Genomic DNA, 19,794 nt, shown 5'->3' with positions numbered 1-19,794 from the left:
TTTCCTTATTGTGTATGGAGGAGTTCAGTAGACATTTACATCTATATAGCCATACAAACAAACACTGCACCTTTCCTCAGGATCCTGCTGAGCTGGGGTCACAACAACCAAGTCAGACTGGTTTTACTTCCAATAACGTATTTATGAATTCTGAAAAAGTTCTTTAAAAGTTTCTCTCTTTGTGTTATATAACACATAAATAATAACTATAGCATCATCTAAAAGTTTTAGGGACACCAATAAACAGCAGCTTGCATAACTCATTTTGGGACGTTATTACTAATGAAGTACTGGCACAATACACACACCACCCTAAATTTTCATAGCTGTAATAGAATTTCTATGCAAAAACATTGTGACGGGAGTGTCCAAAGCGTTCAGTATTGGTCTGCCTTGGCTCCTTCCTGGGAAGGAAAGGGAGCTTTACTCTCAACTTCAGCTGGAACAACATTTGGCGAATACAAACATTTCTGAAATTCTCATCCAATAAAGCCATGAATTTGTTTAAGATTAAGTCCTAAATAAGACTTACATTCATAATTCTCACTTCTGATTCACTGGAGTAAAGCATTCTGACATGAATTAGGTACCCTGCATACAGAAATGGAGGATCACAATGATCACAAGTGATTTGTGTTAGTTCCTAACTAAAACTAATTTCTAGATCCATCCAGCTTGTAACCGTACATGCGACAGATAAATGTTTGTCAGCTCTATTTCTTTGCACCGTTTCTCTCTCCTCTTACAAATCCCACAACCTTTTTTTTTTTCGCATGCTCTGTCCACACTGCTAAACTTGAGTTTGCACTTTCATTTTCCCCTGCCTAAATATTCATTCTCTGATCTCCTTTCTTTTGATATCCCTGCTAATTGCTTCAGTATATCCAAAGTGCAGTTGGTAACACTTTGTTCTCTCATTGGTTCGACAGCACATCTTTAGACATCTTCTGGAGAAATTTCTTTGGCAACTAGCATCTATTTCAAATCCTGATATTTGCTATTAATGATGTGCTCTGATCTCAAAATATTTTTTCTTTTAGCCTTACACATCATCTTTGCATTTCATCTTCTGATTAGCTGGCGTTTTCTTTTCTGCTCATGTCCTCCTATAGTGGGGACTGTGACTGACAAAAGTTTCTTCCTAAGTGCTGAGAACTTTCTTTATTCAAATCTTTCCTTCAAGCTTCCCCCCCAAAAAAAACTGCAGCTTTGGAGCTGGTACCTCCTCCAGGCCTTTTTCATTTAAAAGATAAAAAAGTTAAGAAACAGCTCAGTTGCTTGGATTATTTTGCAAATAATCCTTTCCTGAACATAATTTTTTTCTTTCTTCTTGGGTCCTGCTGTCATTCCTTTTCATATTCTCTGTTGGATTCAATTAGTAAGTTCTTTGGACCAGGAGCTGTGACTTCATTTTCATTTGGAAAGAACCACGCACATAAATGGCGCTACATAATTACATACATGTTCTTGAAAGTTCCAGCTATGCTGCGGCATTAAAGCATCTAATACAGGAGAATCTGAGCTCCGCATTCTTGAATTACTGGCTGAACGCAATTAATATGATAGCATTTTACAATACTGAGGGCCAAATTCTCACACTCCCTTCTTTTCCTGCCAAACAAATATATATTAATGCTTGCAAAAAATGAAGTTTATTTTTGAATCTTTATCCTACTTAATTATGGCCTCATAATGAACTGGTAGCCAGAGGGCATTTATACACAAGCATCTTCTGTGGCGGTAAGAAACCCCATTAGCTCAAGCAGCACGGGCTTGTGCTTTCAATATTTAAAGCTGGGACTCTATCCCCACTGGCAACTTCTGGCAGCTTTATAAGTATGTGTCAACAGACTTATTAAACATTGGCATTCCTCGTGAGACTGGAACTCCTGTCAGCCAGCTGGGATAAACTTTGCCTTAGGGAACATGTAATACTCTGGCAGAGTGCTGCGATCATGCCCCAATCTAGTCCTTGGCTGATGATGAGCCTGAGAGCCCGCACCTTTTAGCTAATAGAGTAATTCCTTGTGTTCAGGTGATTAAGACTTGTGATCTTGGATTAGAAGGTTCCCAGTTTCTAACCTTGCACCCTGCCTGTGCTGTCTGTATTTCCATAGTGGAGTATTTTTTTATATATGCATTCACATGGATTATTCCTCATTCATCTAGAGACTGACTATTCTGCCTATGTACTGGGCAGCAGTGATACCTGAGCCCAGGATGGTGTCAAAGAACATTAATTTTTAGATCAAACCTCTGGGGCTGAGCTTTTAATATTTATCAATTCAAGGACTGAAGAGTAAAATAAATCCTCTTCCAGCTCACAAAACAAAAGAATTCTGAAGAAATTCCAGTTGTACTGTCTACATTGCTTGTGATGTCACAGAAGCAAAGGAAGAAAGTTGTAGAATTAAAGGAAGAAAGATTTGGATATTGGAATTCTGGCTGATCTTTCAGGGCTGCTAGGGTTTGGTTGGGTTTTTTTGGTGGTGATGGTGGTGGGTAAAGTCTTTACAGTTAAAAATTTATTAGCTTTGATATGGAAGTTGGAGAGACAAAAATGTTATGAGACCAATTAAATATCTTTTTCAAATGCTCCTGTAGACACATCTCAGGATACAGCCTCTGAAATAGAAAGGAGCTCTCTGCTACTAGCTGAATGCTGCTAGGAGTCCATTGCTGTTTTCCCATCACTAGCAGTTTTTCAATTCAGTGGAAATTCCACAGAAAGGAAGATGAAAAATCTCTAAAATAAATGTTCTTTAGACAAGATTCTCTTTTGTACCATCCTTAAAAGTTACAACTGGGATTTGTACCTGGTGGAAATCAGCACAAACTCACTGGCCACAACAGAGCAATGATAACTAGCGCAGCTTGAGACTCTGGCTCCACACTTTCAAAGTGACTTGTGGGCTGGGGCACCTGTGAGGTCCTAAGGACCCAAGTTATGCCCTTTTAATAGATTTTCAGAAAATGCACAGTATTTGCCCCCTAAATGATGAAACTCTCTAAAGATGTCTCAGTTGAGACACCTCAAATTATGTACCTGTTTGTTTTGAAAATTTAGACCTAAACGTATGCAGCTGTGTATCATTAGATGAGACCAACTCCACTACTGTGTGAAGTAAATTTAGAGTTTTCAGTCCTTGGTATATTCAGATAATAAGCTCTTGGACACCACTTTCTGCTTTTTATAATGATGCAGAGTACACATAAGAATCTCCCCAAATTGAGACGTTCAGTGATAGGGGAAAGTGGAGAACTGTAATGATGATAGCAAATACAATGCAAGTGCAGCATGCAACAGATGAACTAAAACTTTATTAAAAATGGGGAAAAAAAGCTACTCTTAGAAGAGAAAAAGTAGTCAATGATGCCTGTAAGTTAGGGATCAAAGCTGTGCAGAGACAAAGATAAAAAGTTTGGCAATAAAGGTGTTGACAGTTCCATGGCGGGTAAGTTGCATTTGAATGGTCAGAAGAAGGTCTCTGGGCTCTGTGATTTGCCGCTGCATGACCACAATGCCACTGTGGTTGTTCACTTTTTTTGTGGTGAAAAACCCCTCCTGGTTCCCGCTGATGATGGACAGCAGAATTTTATCCCCAGGGACAGCATTGGAAGGGCCCATGCGGAAAATGTCGGTGGGTACTTGAATGTTGGTGGGAAAAGAGAGGTGATAGTAGGTTATTCTCAGAGGCAGGCTCTGGCACTCCTTATTTTCATTACAAGGCAAGCGCTCACAGCGACTGCAAGAAAAGTGAGAACACAAGACAAGAGGAAGATTAGCGTACAATTAGCAAGCTTGATAGGAGAGCAAGGGCAGTGGGGGTGGGAAAAGATATGTTGACTTGCATACTGTATCCATTCTTCAGCCTGGCACCTCAGTCATATTGCAAATGGATATTTATTAAATAAGGATGAACTCGTCTGTAGTTGGTGCTTTTGGAGAAGCGTTGCGTTGCCATTTTCAGAAGTGTTGCCCTTTCTTTGCATGCACAGGTGGATTGAGTCTGGCACCTCAGCATGGGTGAGAGTTTATTTGCATTTAGATCAGCTAAGTTCTTCCTATGCAGAACACTGGCTTTTCCCTCCCACCCCCCAAGTTTTATGCTTTTGTTGATTGGACATATGACATATATTAAATAAAGGAAGAGATCCCAAGTGGTTGACTGTGTCCTACTTGGGATGTCTGGCTGGATTTTGAGACCGAGCAAAGTATTCTGAAAACCACAAATGTACAAGGAGTTGGTCATTCTGAGAGAGAAGAGGCATTCTAGATACTGCGCTATGTATGTTCATTATCTGACAGCATACAGAGGAATGCAATACTTATTTCCAACACTGCCTATGTGTTAAGGTTTATTTGCTCTGAAGACACACCTTTCTCCTGATGTGGAGATGCTACCAGGAGAGCCAACCTGAGTCAGTCTAACACACACCTAGGCATGCAATGACACCAAGATCCAACGGCCCGATGTCTCCAGCGTGTGCCCTAAACATTCAGACCACTCTTAAGCAGCCTTGAGTCACAGGAATGATGCTGGTGAGTGAGAAAGTTACTCTCTACTGTTTCCCTCCCTTATCACTAGGCACTGTATTACAGCGTCGTATCCACAGAACTAGGAAGAGATCACCCATACAGGCTGAAAGTGAACAACGAATGTCAGCACTAGAAATCATGATCTGCATGGAGGGAGCAATCTCCTCCCTTTCTGTTACTGAGAGAAGTGAAGTTCGTCCTGTAAAATATGGCACAGACAGGTATGGGCATTGAAGTAACAGCTATTAAAGAATGTTGTAGTTTACCAGCATATTAACAAAGATCTGACATGTCATGCTAGATGGTGGGTTTAAGAAGTCTTTAGACAATTGCATACAAGGAAAGATTATATGAATTTCAGATTAAAGATATGCCCAAAGCACCACGTTCAAGTTGGTATCCAAACAACCTCTCAGACAAGTACACGGAAGTAGAGGTAGACAGGACGATCTCAGCTGGATGTTGACTTTGCAAAATTTGGGGGTGCTCAGGCTGTGCATTTAGCTCCAAACCTGCTTCATGCACAACTATGAATCAATTAAATTATGTACAAGAGTCTCTCTGCTCAAAAGCAATATTCAGTCCACAGGCTGAGGTTTTGGAACCTAAACTATTCATTCATTTCTTTACTAAGAAAATATTTTGACATATAAAATTGAGCTCCTGTCAGGAGTATCTGGTATCAATAGAACTGTGGCTCATAAGCAAGCACCACTTTGTTGCCAGTGCATGGTGACCTGAATTCCGGGATCTTCTCATTATATGCAAAATAAGCATTTTCAAAAAGAGTAGTTAAAAGCATCCTCAGTTCTTCAGTTAATGTGTTCTGTTTTCTTTTAATACCACTTGCAAACTAAAGTACAAAGCAATTCTTTGAAGACTTAAATGCATTCTTAATTTTATTCATGTGTGTAAAGAGCACACACAAGTCTCCACAGGATGGCCAGCTTATTAGGTGTGGATACTCTTGGAATATTTTCAGGTATAGTGAGATCTGCATTCTTTTCTGAAATGCCATCAATAACTCCACTAAAAAGAATGACTTGGTTTTGTTGAAATCTTGAAGCAAGTCAAGGCAGTTAATTTCTTAGCTGGAAATGTTTTCTTCATGTAAATCTTTTTGGAAGCACTTACATGCTCATAAAGATGCCATGATTTATTCTTTTAGAAAAACAAAATGTGTTTTATAATAATAGCCAGAATTTTAAGAGAACAAAAAACCAACGCTCCCAGCTTCCTGAGATTTGAAAAAGGACATTCTGCTGATTCAGAAAGTTATTTGTGGAGACAGATGTGCTTGCGGCTAGGAGTTAGAATTATTCAAAATTCATCATCTTTTATCTTATTCTTTGGTGGTGCACACTACACACTGCACACTTCACTATATGTTTAGTTAATGTGCACTAATTGTTCCATCAAATAACCACAAAGGAGAGATAGCAAATATTAGTGCTTTCAAGAACCAGAGTTCATTCTGGGGTCATGAACCACAAAGGCAATCAGCAAGGAGTATTTAAATCCCAGTGTACTCTCTAGACCTTATTTAAACGCAGAAGAAAATCATACGGTGGGGGAATCCAACAATCTGCTGCTAGTGAGTAAGCAGCCCAAGCCCCTGGGTGCTGCTCCAGCTCCGTGGCATCTCGGGACAGCTGAGCTGGCCATACAGCTACCGCGCCCTGCCACCACGTCGTGTCGCTGTGGGAGAGAGCACGCGGGGCCCGGTGGGAGAAGGGGAGTGCTGAGGAGGCAACAAGATGCTACCAGAGAAACCCAACCCAGAGCCCAAGGAAAACATACGCTGCTTCGCAGTGAGGCCGTTTTATATACACCTTTGCAAACCTCTGCAATTAGGCGCGTGGGCTAGAAAAATAAGCATATACTGCTGCTAAATGCTTATTCCTGAAGTTGTTCCTGATTATTTTAGCTCGCTTACTGCTCTGTTCTCTTAGGTTTATTTATGTGGCTGAAATACTGGTTTCAAAGAATTACTTATAGTTTGTATTTCATGTACCAAACACTGGTACAGAAAACTGTACTGGTAAGGAAAAGAAAACTACCAAAACTAGAGAGATTCCATTTTAGATAATGAAATACAACATTTCCTAGCAGAGAAATGAGGATAAAATATTTTCTGCCTTCCCTCCTGTTAATGTCTTAGCCTGGTTTTCACTCCATTGTGCCCAAAGGAGTTGAGTGGTATACAACAATTCCTCATGCGCTGAAGGGAAAAGAACTTTTTATTAGCAGGATTTATGGCTTTGTAATTTACTTCATACAGGGAAATCATCTCAACATGCTGAACAACTAACCAAGTATTACTACCAAACTATACATTACTATCTCTGAAATTCGACCCTGTAGATTTCCAGAGCTGTAACAATCTTCTGGACCTCCTGGAATATACTCCACTACAAAGACACTCACTTATGCTGTTATCGGCGTGTATTTCTTTTTAGCAGGTTGCATCACACCTTGAGGCCCAGATGAGCCATCACTCAGGTTGTATCACCACATCGTGGATCGCTACATTTATGTTAATAGAGCAGCTGTGTAGAGAAGGTGGTTTTTGTCTTAAACAGACCAGAACTTAAAGGGATTGAAACCAACTGATGGTTGGTTTTCACAGATATTTCTTAACCAGGAGTCCCACTTAACCCGGAGTCCCACTTCAGGCTCAGGTGGGAATACAGTATACAGCAGCAGACAGGATGGACAAATACTCTCCATGTTCCTCCTGTCCAGAGCTGGAAAGTCTCAAAGAGTTTTCAAGCTACAGAAGAGACAGACCCATCTTCATTTTGCCCTCGGCACTGAGCCTTTACGTCCTTGTCCTTGTCTCCTTCATCTGTCTTTCCCAACCTGGTTCCTTCTTCCTATCCCCTTCCCTTGCCTACTGCTCTTCCTGCTCACTCAAAGATTTGCCATCAAGACTGTCTACTCAGCCAGTGCCAATCCTCCTCTTCTTGCTCCATCCTCTCCTGGCTGACACTTGGTTCTCTCAGTTTCTACCTCACAACCCTAGTCCCAAAGCATACACCCCTTCCCTCAGTATCTTTATGCAGCCATCCCAAATTATTCCTCACTCTGATGGTCTTCATCCAAATCTGGCATCAATCACTCTTAACCATAAGCTCCTGACTCCTGTGGCTGGTTTCCCCCTTGTCTCTAAATTGTTTTACCCAATTTTACCTTCTACTCCTCAAGCTTCTCCCATATTCATTCTTCTCACCTGGTCATACCTTCAGATCCTTCCTCCCTACATTCAGCCTCCTTATCCCTAAGTACACCTTTCCTTCTTACCGAGTCGGCTCTTCTCTCACCCATGCTAGAAACAGCTTTCTTATCCATGGCGTCTGGGTAGTCTTTGAAAGCACAGAAGAAACAGGCTCTGGGGTTGTTGGGGCTGGCAGAAGCTGGCCCAGGACGGATAGGAGCTGACATTATGGGGAAGATCGGGCTTCTTTCCTGTGGCCATATGTGGGAGCGGGCTCAGACAGGCTGTGGAGCCGGTACCTGCACATTTTAGACTGCTTTAAAGAGCTGCAAGCAGCTCAGGTCTGCTAAATCAGAAGAGAATTGTTTGTTGCTTGAAAAGAAAGACCTCTCTACTGATAGGAAGAATTGAATTGCACCGAGGAAGATAGTCAAACACAAAGACAGATTGCCACTGAGGCTATGAAATCCTTATCATTCAAGGACTTGAAGCAAAAGTTAAACAAACAACTCTCAGAAATACTCCAGGTAGACCTGATTCTGTTTTGGCATACAGGGGTGGATTAAGACTACCCATCAAGGTCCTCATTTCCTATAGTTTGTGGAAAAAGGCTAAATGTAATTTTACAAAGTTCATAATTTCAGAAGCTTCAGAGGTTTTTGGCAAGGATGACAAAAAGCACAAAAGTAATCTCCTAACAAATTCCAGATTTCTGCTGCAAAACATGACAGCAAACTGTTAAAAGAAAAAAAAAATCATCAAAATGTCTTAAACACACAAAACAATGTGTTCCTCTCTACCCTTGTTCTTGGAAATGAGTGAACTGCTTTGGCTGAGATTTGCCAAAACTTGAGCCTGAGTCAGACACCCGACATGTAAAATTTCAGCCGTTGGTTACGTTTTGGCAAAATTCTAAGCAGTTAAAAACAGGTCCTAATAATAAGAAGCGACAGGCAACCTTAATAATACACAGACATGTCTAGAATATAAAAATATTTCCCAATCCAGCTCAATGCAGCACGCATTTCTGACACGCCGCCATAACCGCTTCTTTATCTTTTCTACTATTTTTCTTGGCTTAAATATTACAAATGTTTGACTTCAGTGTCACATAAAGAGAATTTAATTGTTATGCAATTTGAAAACAAAGTGTTTGGCAAGGCAGTACAGCAAGTTAAGTCCTATTGTGAGTAGCAGTAGATCTTAATTATCCTTGGAAAAATACCAAGCCTATAGGCTGATCAAGGAAAAAAAAAATATGCAGAATTTAAGCAAAAGAGGGGAGACCTTCAAAAAAATTGTTACCATTAAGGACTGGACCATGCCAGGCACTTTGCTGGTCTCTGGGGAAGGTTACACAGGCTGTGTGCTCCTGAAGCTCTATACAGCATCCCAGGCTTTCAGCCTGTAGCATGGGATGATCCTGCGATTACTTCAACAGATCACAATCACCACTGCAACAGCCACCATGCAAAAATCTCTGCTTTAAAGGTACTGGATAAGGAAGCTTCTGGATCACTGAGGGCTGTTGCCTGTACAAAAGGATTTTATGGAAAAATAAGAATGGACAAACTTGGATTTGTAGGACTGAGGCCTATTAAATTATAGCTGTTCCAAAGAAAATGTTGGAGAACAGGGTAAAAAAATCCCATGAGGTGCCAGCTTGATGAGAATGGAAAATGTGTTGTCTTTCTTATGATGTGCCAAGTTGGTGAAACTGGAATGTGTTTTGAATGAAAGGGAGAGGGAAATGGTATCTGTAATAGATACAATGTTATGAGAAGCCAACTATTTTGATTTTAGAGTCCTGGCACAAGGTTGGGTGAAAAAGTGATTTAATGTCATTATCACACAAAAGCTAATGAAAATATGCTAGCTATCAGCTATGTTGGGTTATATATGCCAAAAATAAATGATTCAAGAATACGTAAATTAGTTTGGATGTAAAAAGGCCGCTAAAGAGCTGTGTTTTGAAACTGTTCCCCAATGGCCACAAGGTAACCCAATACATAAACCGTGACTCTGGCATGTTCGTATAATACTCGTATACTGGCTAAATATGAGAGTGCCTATTTTCCCATTGAACTAAGTTGGAATTTTTGCAATAAAGATAATGAACTCATATTCTCTTTGTTTTATGCAAGCACATTTTCAACAATAAATTTAGTAACTGTGTCTGTAGCTGTTGAGAGGGGAAAACCTAATAAATCCAACAAGATAATAACTCAAGGAATTAAAATAATTAGAACTTCACTGAGCAGCTACAGGATTTGTGTCTGACTCATAGCCTAATTATAGCCCTAGCACATCAGAAGAATCTCTCCCTATGAGTCTGTTCAAGTTAGGCAGAGTAAGCCATTACAGGGCCCCAACAACCCAGACACAGAAAAACAATTCAGACATTCTACTACTTCCCCAAAAGATCCCTTAAATCTCAAACAGCCATTAATTTCAACACATGCATAAAAATATAAATGAGAAAGAAGATGAAATGGAATGTGTGCGTACGATGTGTATTTTCTAGACTGAACTTTGCAACTCAGGGATGTCCATAAGAGTAGAAATCTGCTAATTCTGCTTAGTGGGCCACTGCAAATGTCTTTTTGGAATTAGGATACAAATGAACCCACAATATTACAAATAAAGAAAACATCTGCATCATAAGGCACTGCTTGTTTATGGATGTGACAAATATAATTTAAGATTTAATTACTATTGATGCTTCTCAGAATACAAGCATATTTTATAAATATCTGGTTTTATACCATGAACTCCCTCTACAGCATTCTGATTAACTACATCTGCTGTGCCACTTATATGGCATCTCACAGCTTAAGGTTTAAATGGAAACTAACTAATCCCCACAAAGTCCCTCTGATGAAGATCAGCATTAGCTCCATTCTACAGAGGAGGCACAGTAAAAGATGTTGGGCATATGAACACTGGCTGTGAAAAGCAATAGCAGGCTGATGACAAATATGATTTATCAGGTTTCCTCCCTAGCTGGCGGAGCATACACCTACCTGGGTATGGGGCACATGGCGGGGACTGTAGCGCAGCCTTTGGAAGAATCGCCGGAGTACGGTGTGGCCATAAAGCCACGGGGCAGGAGGAAAAGCCGTCATGCGCATCAGCCATAAACTCTAGCTAAGCGACTGAAATTTTGCAACAACTTCTCCACTTTGCTAGCACCATTTGATGAGTATAAATGAGCTGCCAGCTGGCCTTCCTCCCATACCATATTTTCAACACCAGAACGCATAGACTTTCTCTGAGCTAGGTTAAGAGACACAAATATGGGCAGCAGCTAACATATCACCCTTGCTAGGATTCCCAGCTTTTTTAACGGAGATGAAATTGGGTAAGACATTTGAAGAAATGACATTCTTGCAATGCTTTGCAACAGCACTGGTAAGACTTCAGAGAGGGAGCTAAAAATAACTCTTTCATTGGAGTGTAACAGTAAGGTAAGACTACGTGTGAAAGGAAGTAAAAGTCAGAGTTTTGAAGCTGAATGTAACCCTCCTAACAGGCTGCCTGCAAGGTAGCCAGAGAGAGAAAGGACATCAGCTTATGGCTCTAGAGATCATTACGATGCAAACCACTGACACGTGGCATTTTTTAAGGGAATACTTTTTTCTTAGACTGAAACAAAAGCATGAGAAAGGGACCAGACCTGTGTGTGCAAAACATAGGGTAGGCCTACCAACCAAGTACATATTTGCCAGAATCCGTTATGTATTCAGTTGGCAGTGGCATGACCTAAAGGAGATCATGTCACCAAAAAACTGTTCAACCTTGAAAAAGAAAGTACTTACGTATCTCCTGACTTGCGGTAATTTTCTGGACATTCCAAAGACAGACAGCGAAAGCCCCCCTGGATGTTAAAGCAGGTCTCATTGAAAGAGCAGTTGTGGCTTTCTGCAACACACTCATCAATATCTGCCAAATGGAAAAAGGTGAGTGGATTAAACACGTGCCTTCCCTCTACTTGCAGGTGCCAGATTATGAAAGTATCATATTAGGTACTACAGAACATGGGATGCAATTAAACATTATTACAGGACTGGGAGGGCAGAAGAACAGAAAAAGAAGAAAACTAACCCAAACAACAGGCAAGAATAGGAAAAGGAAGAGCAGCAGTGCCACTAAGTGGACAAGACCTAAATATTTGCTGAAACGTTTATAGCATGGTATTTCTTTTTAATGGCTAAAATAACTCATACCATTTCACAGTGGGAATCTTTATTAAAGAATTCTACCAAATTCTGAAGATGATGTTATAAAAAGTATTCTCTACTGCATTCTATAGTTTATAAGAGAATTTTCCTGTATATTTATCATAAAATATTGGTTTCTTCAGATTTCAAGCTGATGTTTACTGCATTACCTATATTGTTGTAGGAAAGGCACATTTTTGAACATAAAAACTTGGTAGAACTTTTCAGAAGTCCACAATCCCTGCAGTTATTGAACTTACCTTGGCAGTTGCGTGCATTGGGTGCCAACCTGTAACCAGTGGAGGGACAAGTACACTGAAAGCTCCCAGGAATATTAATACATCGAAAGGAACAGATATGCCCTCCAGTAGGTAAAGCACATTCATCAATATCTGCAAGAAGAAAACACCACTAATTTACTATGTGCTCATGACATTTCAACCAAGTGCACAACTATGGTGTTCCCACTGCAAGCTTCCAACACAATTTCATGATTCTAATTGCTGGGCAAGGAAAAAGATCATCAGGTAGGGGTGGCTCTAGTCAATAAAGGCTGTCAGGAGTAAATGGAGGTGTTAAGAAAATGAAAAGCAATATAAGGGCCCAAAGAGACAAAGTAAATGGGTAAGAGCAAGCACTTTACAGTAACGTGTATCACAGTACTTTACAAAAGGGAAGGAGAGGAATAGTTTTATCCCTGTTCTTACAAAAACGAAATTGAGATGAGGTGTTCTGCCCAAAGTCTTACTGTCTAGTAAGTCCTGGAGACCTAAGTCTAAATTCAGGATCTTGTCCATGAGGTCACACCCACATCCTCCTTGTATTTGAGGAAAATCTACATACACATTAGTTCACAACCAGCCACAAAAAGAGGTTATATAAAATACTATCTAGCAATATTATATATTACATATGTAATATATAAATGTGTTTGTACCTTCACTTGCTGAAGACTAGAAATTCTGGTAGTTCCTCAGAAAAAAACCCCACATTTCTGGTAAGTTACAAAAGTATGCCAAGCTACAATTCAGTGTAAACAGCAAAACTGACACCACACAAGCAGAGATACTTCTAGACTAAGACATGGGTGGGAGTCCTTCATTAAATACAGTTTCATAGTTTCACAGGAAAATACCAAAGAGAATCAAATGATTTTAACATAAACAATTAGAGGTACATGGAACTGTTCCTATATGTTATGGTTAGACTAAGAAATGCTCACTCATCCTCTATCTGCAAAACGATAATGCTTACCTTCACATGAAATCCCATCTATGTCACTAAGTTGAAAGCCACGGCGGCAGTAACACTGATAGGAGCCATACACATTGGCACACTCTTGACTACAGGGGCTGCTCTCACACTCATTTAAATCTGAAATGCAAAATTATACACCTGAACCCCAAATTTCTTGCTATATTCGTCATTCCTATTACAGGACTAAGGCAGAAGTTTGGAAGACAATTCTTTTAATTGAAAAAGGATGGTATGCATGTCACTGAGTAAGCTGGAAATAGGGGGCTTTGGGCATATTACTCTCAACAGGGTCTGGCAGTATAGGTTAATCTGCACTGTGCTATTATTTCCCATTGTCCTTCAAGGTGTGTGACTTGGAGGGATTCTTTAGGACCACACTTGCATTTTTGTATCTGGTTATCAGCAAGGCTGGTTTTGAAGATCTTGAATCTGATCTAGCTGAATCACCCTACAAAATACAGTAAAGGCAGACCCATACAATCCTGTGTGATCCAGCCAAAGGGCAATATATTGGAACTGTGGGCCTTGATTAATCATAACAGCATTCATGTGATCAGAGATCACACTGGGTTCATTTCTCATGCCATTCCAGCACAGTCTTACAACCTAAAATCAAACAGAAATAGCTAAACAGCAATGAGCTGTATCTCACACTATATGACCAAAGCATGTAACAGCCATACCTTCACATGACCTGCCATCAGTTGAAAGTTTGAATCCCATGGTACATGTGCAGTAATAGGAACCAGGAGTATTCTCACACTTGTGAGCACAAAGGCGGCCTGGATAGCGTCTGCATTCGTTGATATCTGCAATGATAAATATATACAGAGCCGTATGCATTGGCTGGCTTCACTGCAATAGTAGTCTGGACAAGAACATGGTCATAAAAGTTTGATTTTTATTATCCAGATCTAAATTTCATACAAGAGAGGGAAGGACTTGCTCAAAATGCTCATTTAGAAGCACCCCAGTGCATAACTGAATTAGATCTATAAAGAAGAAAGTTGCTTTGATCTTCCAAAGGAATGTTTTGCTGTAGGTGCATATAAAAATATCACAGAAAACAATTACACACACTCTCATAATCTTACCTTTTAACAGGACAACAGGTAACATGTTGACAATACTAATACAGCTTCCTTTGAAGTATCAGCAGCTCTTTAATATGGTATTAGATTTATACAAATAACATAGTAGTCAATTTTACATTCAGATGAAAGAGGTTATGCAGAGAGCAATAACATTATTTACACAGGATCATTTTTTAAAATGCCATGGCAGCACGTATTTAAGTCAATAGGTACAACTTACCAATACAAGTTCTACTGATGACATCAAAAGAATAGCCAGATTTGCACTCACAACGGTAATTGCCTGGGGCATTTATACAAACATGTCCTTCTCCACAAGGCTGATTAGAGGATGAGCACTCATCCACATCTAAAAAAAGGAGAGAAATGATTGAAAGTACACTTCTGAGCATGCCAGTTGAGAGAAGAACGACATGTTAACATATTTCTGGGACCCCTAGTAGTTATAAAGTGTTTTGAAACAGAAAGCAAGATTTTGATCTAGCTCTCAGCTTCCATAAAAAGATCAGAGTCACAAACCCAAGCTATTCTGACCAAAACAGGTTATCTCTCAGGTGTCCTGTTAATGTTGATGGACTTGGGAGGGAAAAGGAATCAGAAAATCCGACAGTCTTTGGAGAAAATCAGGTGCAAAATTGTTTTATTATGCACACTCAGTATTCATGGATCAGATCTTCAGCTAGTGTAAGATGCCAGAGACCCACAGTCAGTAGTGCTTTGATAACCCATTTACAAAAATTGAAAGCACGTGCAAAAATACCTCTCTTTGCAAAAGCACCTTAGTTAAAAGCCAGCCAAAGGCATATATGCCTTTCAACATTACTTGAATGGCTTCTGTGGGACATTAAGTGAGCCTTGTGTTATACCTCTGTATTGGGGAGATTTGAGACCTCACAGCATTGTTCCAATATGCTAATACAGGCACAGACAAGGCCATTTTTGGGGGGTGATTATCATTTCTCCTCAGAATACAGAGTTTCATGAGTTATATGAGGGACAGAGAGTGGATCCTTGTCATTCTTCACTTGTTGGGACTGTCATGAAGGAAAGGACAGGATCAAGAATTGACTGTGGGAATGAGAAAAACTTGGGCAAAGTGAAAGAAACTAGTAAACGTAAACGACAGATGTGATTTATTTTCTTCAAACTGTTTTTTCTTCCAAACTGTTACTTACCTACGCATCTTGTTCCATCTTCATTGAGATGATAACCTCGGCCACAGCTGGGTGAGATTCGCTGGCACGTATACGAGCCGTCAGTGTTAATACATATCTGTCCAGCTGGGCATGGCATGTTGGTGCTCAGGCATTCATTGATATCTACAAGAGCACAACAAGTCAGTGTAACTATCTGCTGTCTGAAGATGTTTAAAGGTAAGATGCTTTCCTTATGTAATCCTTCAGAGGATTACATCCTGATGTAATCCTTCAGAGTTTGAAAAGTTCTGCCTATGGGGGAATACAACTATGTGTGTCATTAACTTTACCGATATAACGCTTCCAGGGTTTAGATCAGGAGAGGAATGAGAGGCCCAGATCCCACTGAAAAGCAGTGGAAATTGGGTATGGAAGTTGTATTTGTTTAAAAGCCTTTGAAAGTCGCCTCCAAACATAAGAAGATGATCAACAATTCAGTTCACCAGCTCAACCAGTTATGCTGCAGTCTGTGGGTTGTGGCTCACAGTGAATGAGCTATTTGGTAGTACGTGCTCATATAGGTAGTAGCTGACTCCATTTTTACAGAGATAAACTACTGCTCACAGGTATTCACCATGAACACCTTACCTTAATTACGGTAAGTTGTCCATGTAAACAGATAAGAATGCGAATAGCTTATTTATGTATTCGCAAGACTGTGCAGACCTCTACCATCCATCAAACATACGTCTGGTTTTTTACAAACCGGACATCATATCACTTTGTGATAAAGATACCCTTTGCCTGGTAAGAACCAACCATAAAGTAAAATCTCAGAAAAAGTATTAGATGAGACTAAGCGCATTAGAGTATGATCTGGTGTGGTATCTAGCCAAGAAGGTAAGGAACTCACTGTTACACAAGGTTAGCATGTGCTATTAGTTTGGGGAAAAGGAGTTTCAGAGTCAGGAATCAGTGGCTCAGGAGGTACTGAGGCAGCCTTTGCTACCTGGAAATGTTAATGCAACTAAGGCTTGACAGTTCGTAGGAGTAGCACTGTTTGTGAGTGTATGGGCTTGCATCCCATAACCTTCAGCAAAGTCCGGCTTCACGTGAGTACTCCTCTGCCTAAAATTTTCCCAATTGTTTCACTGGGATATTATCATCATTTAACACAGTGGTACTGTTAACTGTTGAAGAGCTACTGCTTTCCAGTTGGTATGGTATGGCATTAAGCGCAGCATCCAGCTTGCAAAACGCTGGCGGCCTGAAGATGGGGAAGGGGACCTAGTATAATGTGAAACATTTCAGCCAGGCCTATCCCAGCTCACTAGGGTGTAAAATTTTCAACTTACAAAGACACTGGAAAGACAGGAAAGTTTTCATACTTTTTCACCACATAAGGCAGCATTCGATTCACAGTGTGTAAAATCAGCCTGTGAAATTGTTTTGGTAAATATTTTGAGCAAATGCATTTTAAGGAACATAATAATCGCTGCTGCAAATTGATGTGGCTTTACAGAAGTAAAGCTAACTAACCGAAGGTGAGCTAACTACTAACTGCCGTGGACCTGGTGCTAGCAATGGCAGATACATGTCTTCAAAGGGTTTGCTGTGCACAAGCACTGGCCCCCTTCATTTTAAAGGCTGCAATTTTGTTTTCAGTCTCAGTGTTTCCAGTGTCAGATTTCAGCACTACAGGGTATGATATGGTCAGGAGAACAAGGGGTTGACAATGAGCTAGACTTGGCAGTTGCTGCCGCTCAGCCAGTTCCACAAGTCCAAGACACGCTACGCCGCTGGGGGAATTCAAAGTTAAGTTGAGACTTGAATATACTACTCAAGGGAATAACTGATAGATTTGTAGGTCACATTAGACAATTCCGTTTAGAGTCTGCTGGAAACCAATAATTCTAACATATTTATATAAAGGTTATAATTCTGTTTTGTAGGAGTCTTGGAAACAAGGTATTAGGCTGACAGATTGTAATCAGTCTTTAAAATAAAACTCCTCTCCACAGTGTGTTATAACTGACCCATCATTCTCATACATGGTAAGATTCTTGATAGGCTATAACTAAATGGGGACAGGGAAGACCTACATACCTGTAAAAGCATGCATACTAATACCAACAAAATGTGTTACAGAGGATGTGATAAATTACAGTTTATAAATTACTAAGCTTTAGCTACAACATTTTGGATAGAGGAAGATAAAACATATCACAAATTTTTTACAAATTTTGTTTCAGATAAAATACCCAAAGACTTAAGGAAAAATGTTCAAATGAAGCTAAGTGCATTAGGCAACCAAATCTCATTAAAAATAGAGACCTACTATTTAAGTCTTTTATTTAAATGGTTTTCATGTGTAAATCTTACCCGTAGGACCAAGCCTGCCTTTAAAGGAGCAGAAAAAACACACAGCAGAGCAATGCATACATGCATGAAGAATGATTTGAGAAGCTTAGAACTCACGCAGTAAAACTACAACTTATCTCATAGGCAACACTTAAGTATCCACCAAGATAAGAATATGTCTTACCAATACAGTTGCCTAGCGCATCTTGTATAAACCCATTCATGCACTGTAGCTTGGGTCGGCAACGGAAAGATCCTGGAGTATTCTGACAGATAAAATCGGGGGGGCAGTTATGAGTACCAGTCTCACATTCGTCAATATCTAGTACATCACAAAAAAAAATTGTTAGCAGGAGTTTGACAGAAGTTTTTTCATCACATTTAAAACATAAGACATAGTTAAAAATGTTAGACAGATTAATCCTCAGCGTATGTTCAAGCAATTCAATGCAGTGACCCAAGATCAATCTGACCTCCTACCTCACACAGAATCTCAGTAGAACCAGGTAGAATAAGTTAAGGTTTTTTTATTATTTCATTATAAACATTATCTATAGGAGGGGGGGTGTGTATATATTATGCTTTACAAGTGTAGTTCTCACAACTAAATGATTCAAAATTATTATAGAGCACCTGAAGCATTATGTTCAGCAGTGTTAAGCCTTGATTCAGCAGTGTGCTTATACATGGGCTCAGCTTTGAAGTCAGTAAGATTTAATTTTAATTTTAACCTTAGATCCAATGAAGACATTGTTTATTTCTTTCATAAGTGAATTACTTGGCCTTGATTCTCATCCATCTTAAGGCTTGCAATATCCTTGCATTATTTTGCTTTAAAATGCACACAAACATGATTTCTGCTCACTTTAATATTCCATTCCAGTTCAGAACAGACAATAAATATTTGTGAATAAATTATAGTTCACATAAAGCAGACAAGGGCTAATAAGGCTTCCTTCATGAATGTAACCCTATCCACATAAAAGCAACTAAAATTTAATGTTTGCCTCCTTGCAATGGGATTAAATCTCCTAAAGCTGCTAAAATACAGAAACTTTTTAGCAATAGGATCCCTCAGCTTTCCCATTTATGCAGTTGACACAACAGTAGATGCAATCGCTTATCCCTAGAGCTTTGCAAGACTTAGATAAAGATTATGGAGCCCATTTTAAGTTTAGGATGGGTTAATACTGAACTGGGTTCACCAGGGTTCTACAGGTTCTACAACTCAGTCATTTTGCTTGGCATTTAAAAATCATACATGAAGATTATTCATTTTCTATTTTCATCGCTATTAAAGTAACATTAATAATTAGCATCATTAACACATCTTATCCAGATAGGAAATGTCTAACGTTAATGGCATGCATAATTTACTGTCTGTACTCCTATTTTTCCATCAGAGAAAGATTGTTAATACTTGCTGGTAAGATATTTGTTGGCCTAAATCTGATGTCATTCAAATCAGCAGAAATTTTACTTCAAAGGGATCAAAGTTAGACCATGATACTTTGAAAAACATTGTCTGTATGTTCTGCAGGTTTTGCCTTGGAGTTTGTTCGCCAGCTTTTTTATTCAATCTATTATTCATCACTGATCAGTTCCTACAATAAAACCTTACCCAGAATTTTGGTTGAGTTAATTTATTCAGTGGAATGAAATTAGTCTGTTTATAACAATTCTAAGCTCTGGGGGAACAGACTTCATTTGATGTGGAACTGGTTTGCACTATAAGAGAGTCTGCTGCTAATTTATATCTCTGTGAAGGTAGCATGTCAGGTGAAGTTACGGATGCACATAACAGCATACGTTAAGCTAGATGCAACTTGAAAAAAGCCATTTCTTTAGTAAAAAAAAAAAAAAGGCTGTTACCCTTATGTTCAAACATAGCTAGTCAAGAACAGCGCTTTTAACCCTTTTCCATTTTTAGATCCTTAAGAATGTTGTGATTAAGAAATCAATCCCTTTG

At 39.5% G+C, this 19,794-nt stretch overlaps 1 protein-coding gene across 1 annotated transcript in view; it reads right to left on the bottom strand.

The window, feature by feature from the left end:
* FBLN1 (fibulin 1) overlaps positions 1–19,794 on the bottom strand; it is an 81,772-nt gene that overhangs the window by 26,645 nt on the left and 35,333 nt on the right. Inside the window, exons 8-14 of the mRNA XM_059816722.1 lie at positions 18,010–18,147; positions 15,504–15,647; positions 14,549–14,677; positions 13,918–14,043; positions 13,232–13,351; positions 12,238–12,369; positions 11,576–11,699 (exon numbers count right to left, since the gene is read on the bottom strand). Coding sequence (XP_059672705.1) covers positions 11,576–11,699; positions 12,238–12,369; positions 13,232–13,351; positions 13,918–14,043; positions 14,549–14,677; positions 15,504–15,647; positions 18,010–18,147 — 913 coding nt within the window. The remainder of the gene's footprint in view (positions 1–11,575; positions 11,700–12,237; positions 12,370–13,231; positions 13,352–13,917; positions 14,044–14,548; positions 14,678–15,503; positions 15,648–18,009; positions 18,148–19,794) is intronic.

Source organism: Gavia stellata, chromosome 4, assembly GCF_030936135.1.
Source record: "Gavia stellata isolate bGavSte3 chromosome 4, bGavSte3.hap2, whole genome shotgun sequence".
NCBI classification, from domain to species: Eukaryota; Metazoa; Chordata; class Aves; order Gaviiformes; family Gaviidae; genus Gavia; species Gavia stellata.
This window is presented reverse-complemented; position numbering and strand designations above follow the sequence as displayed.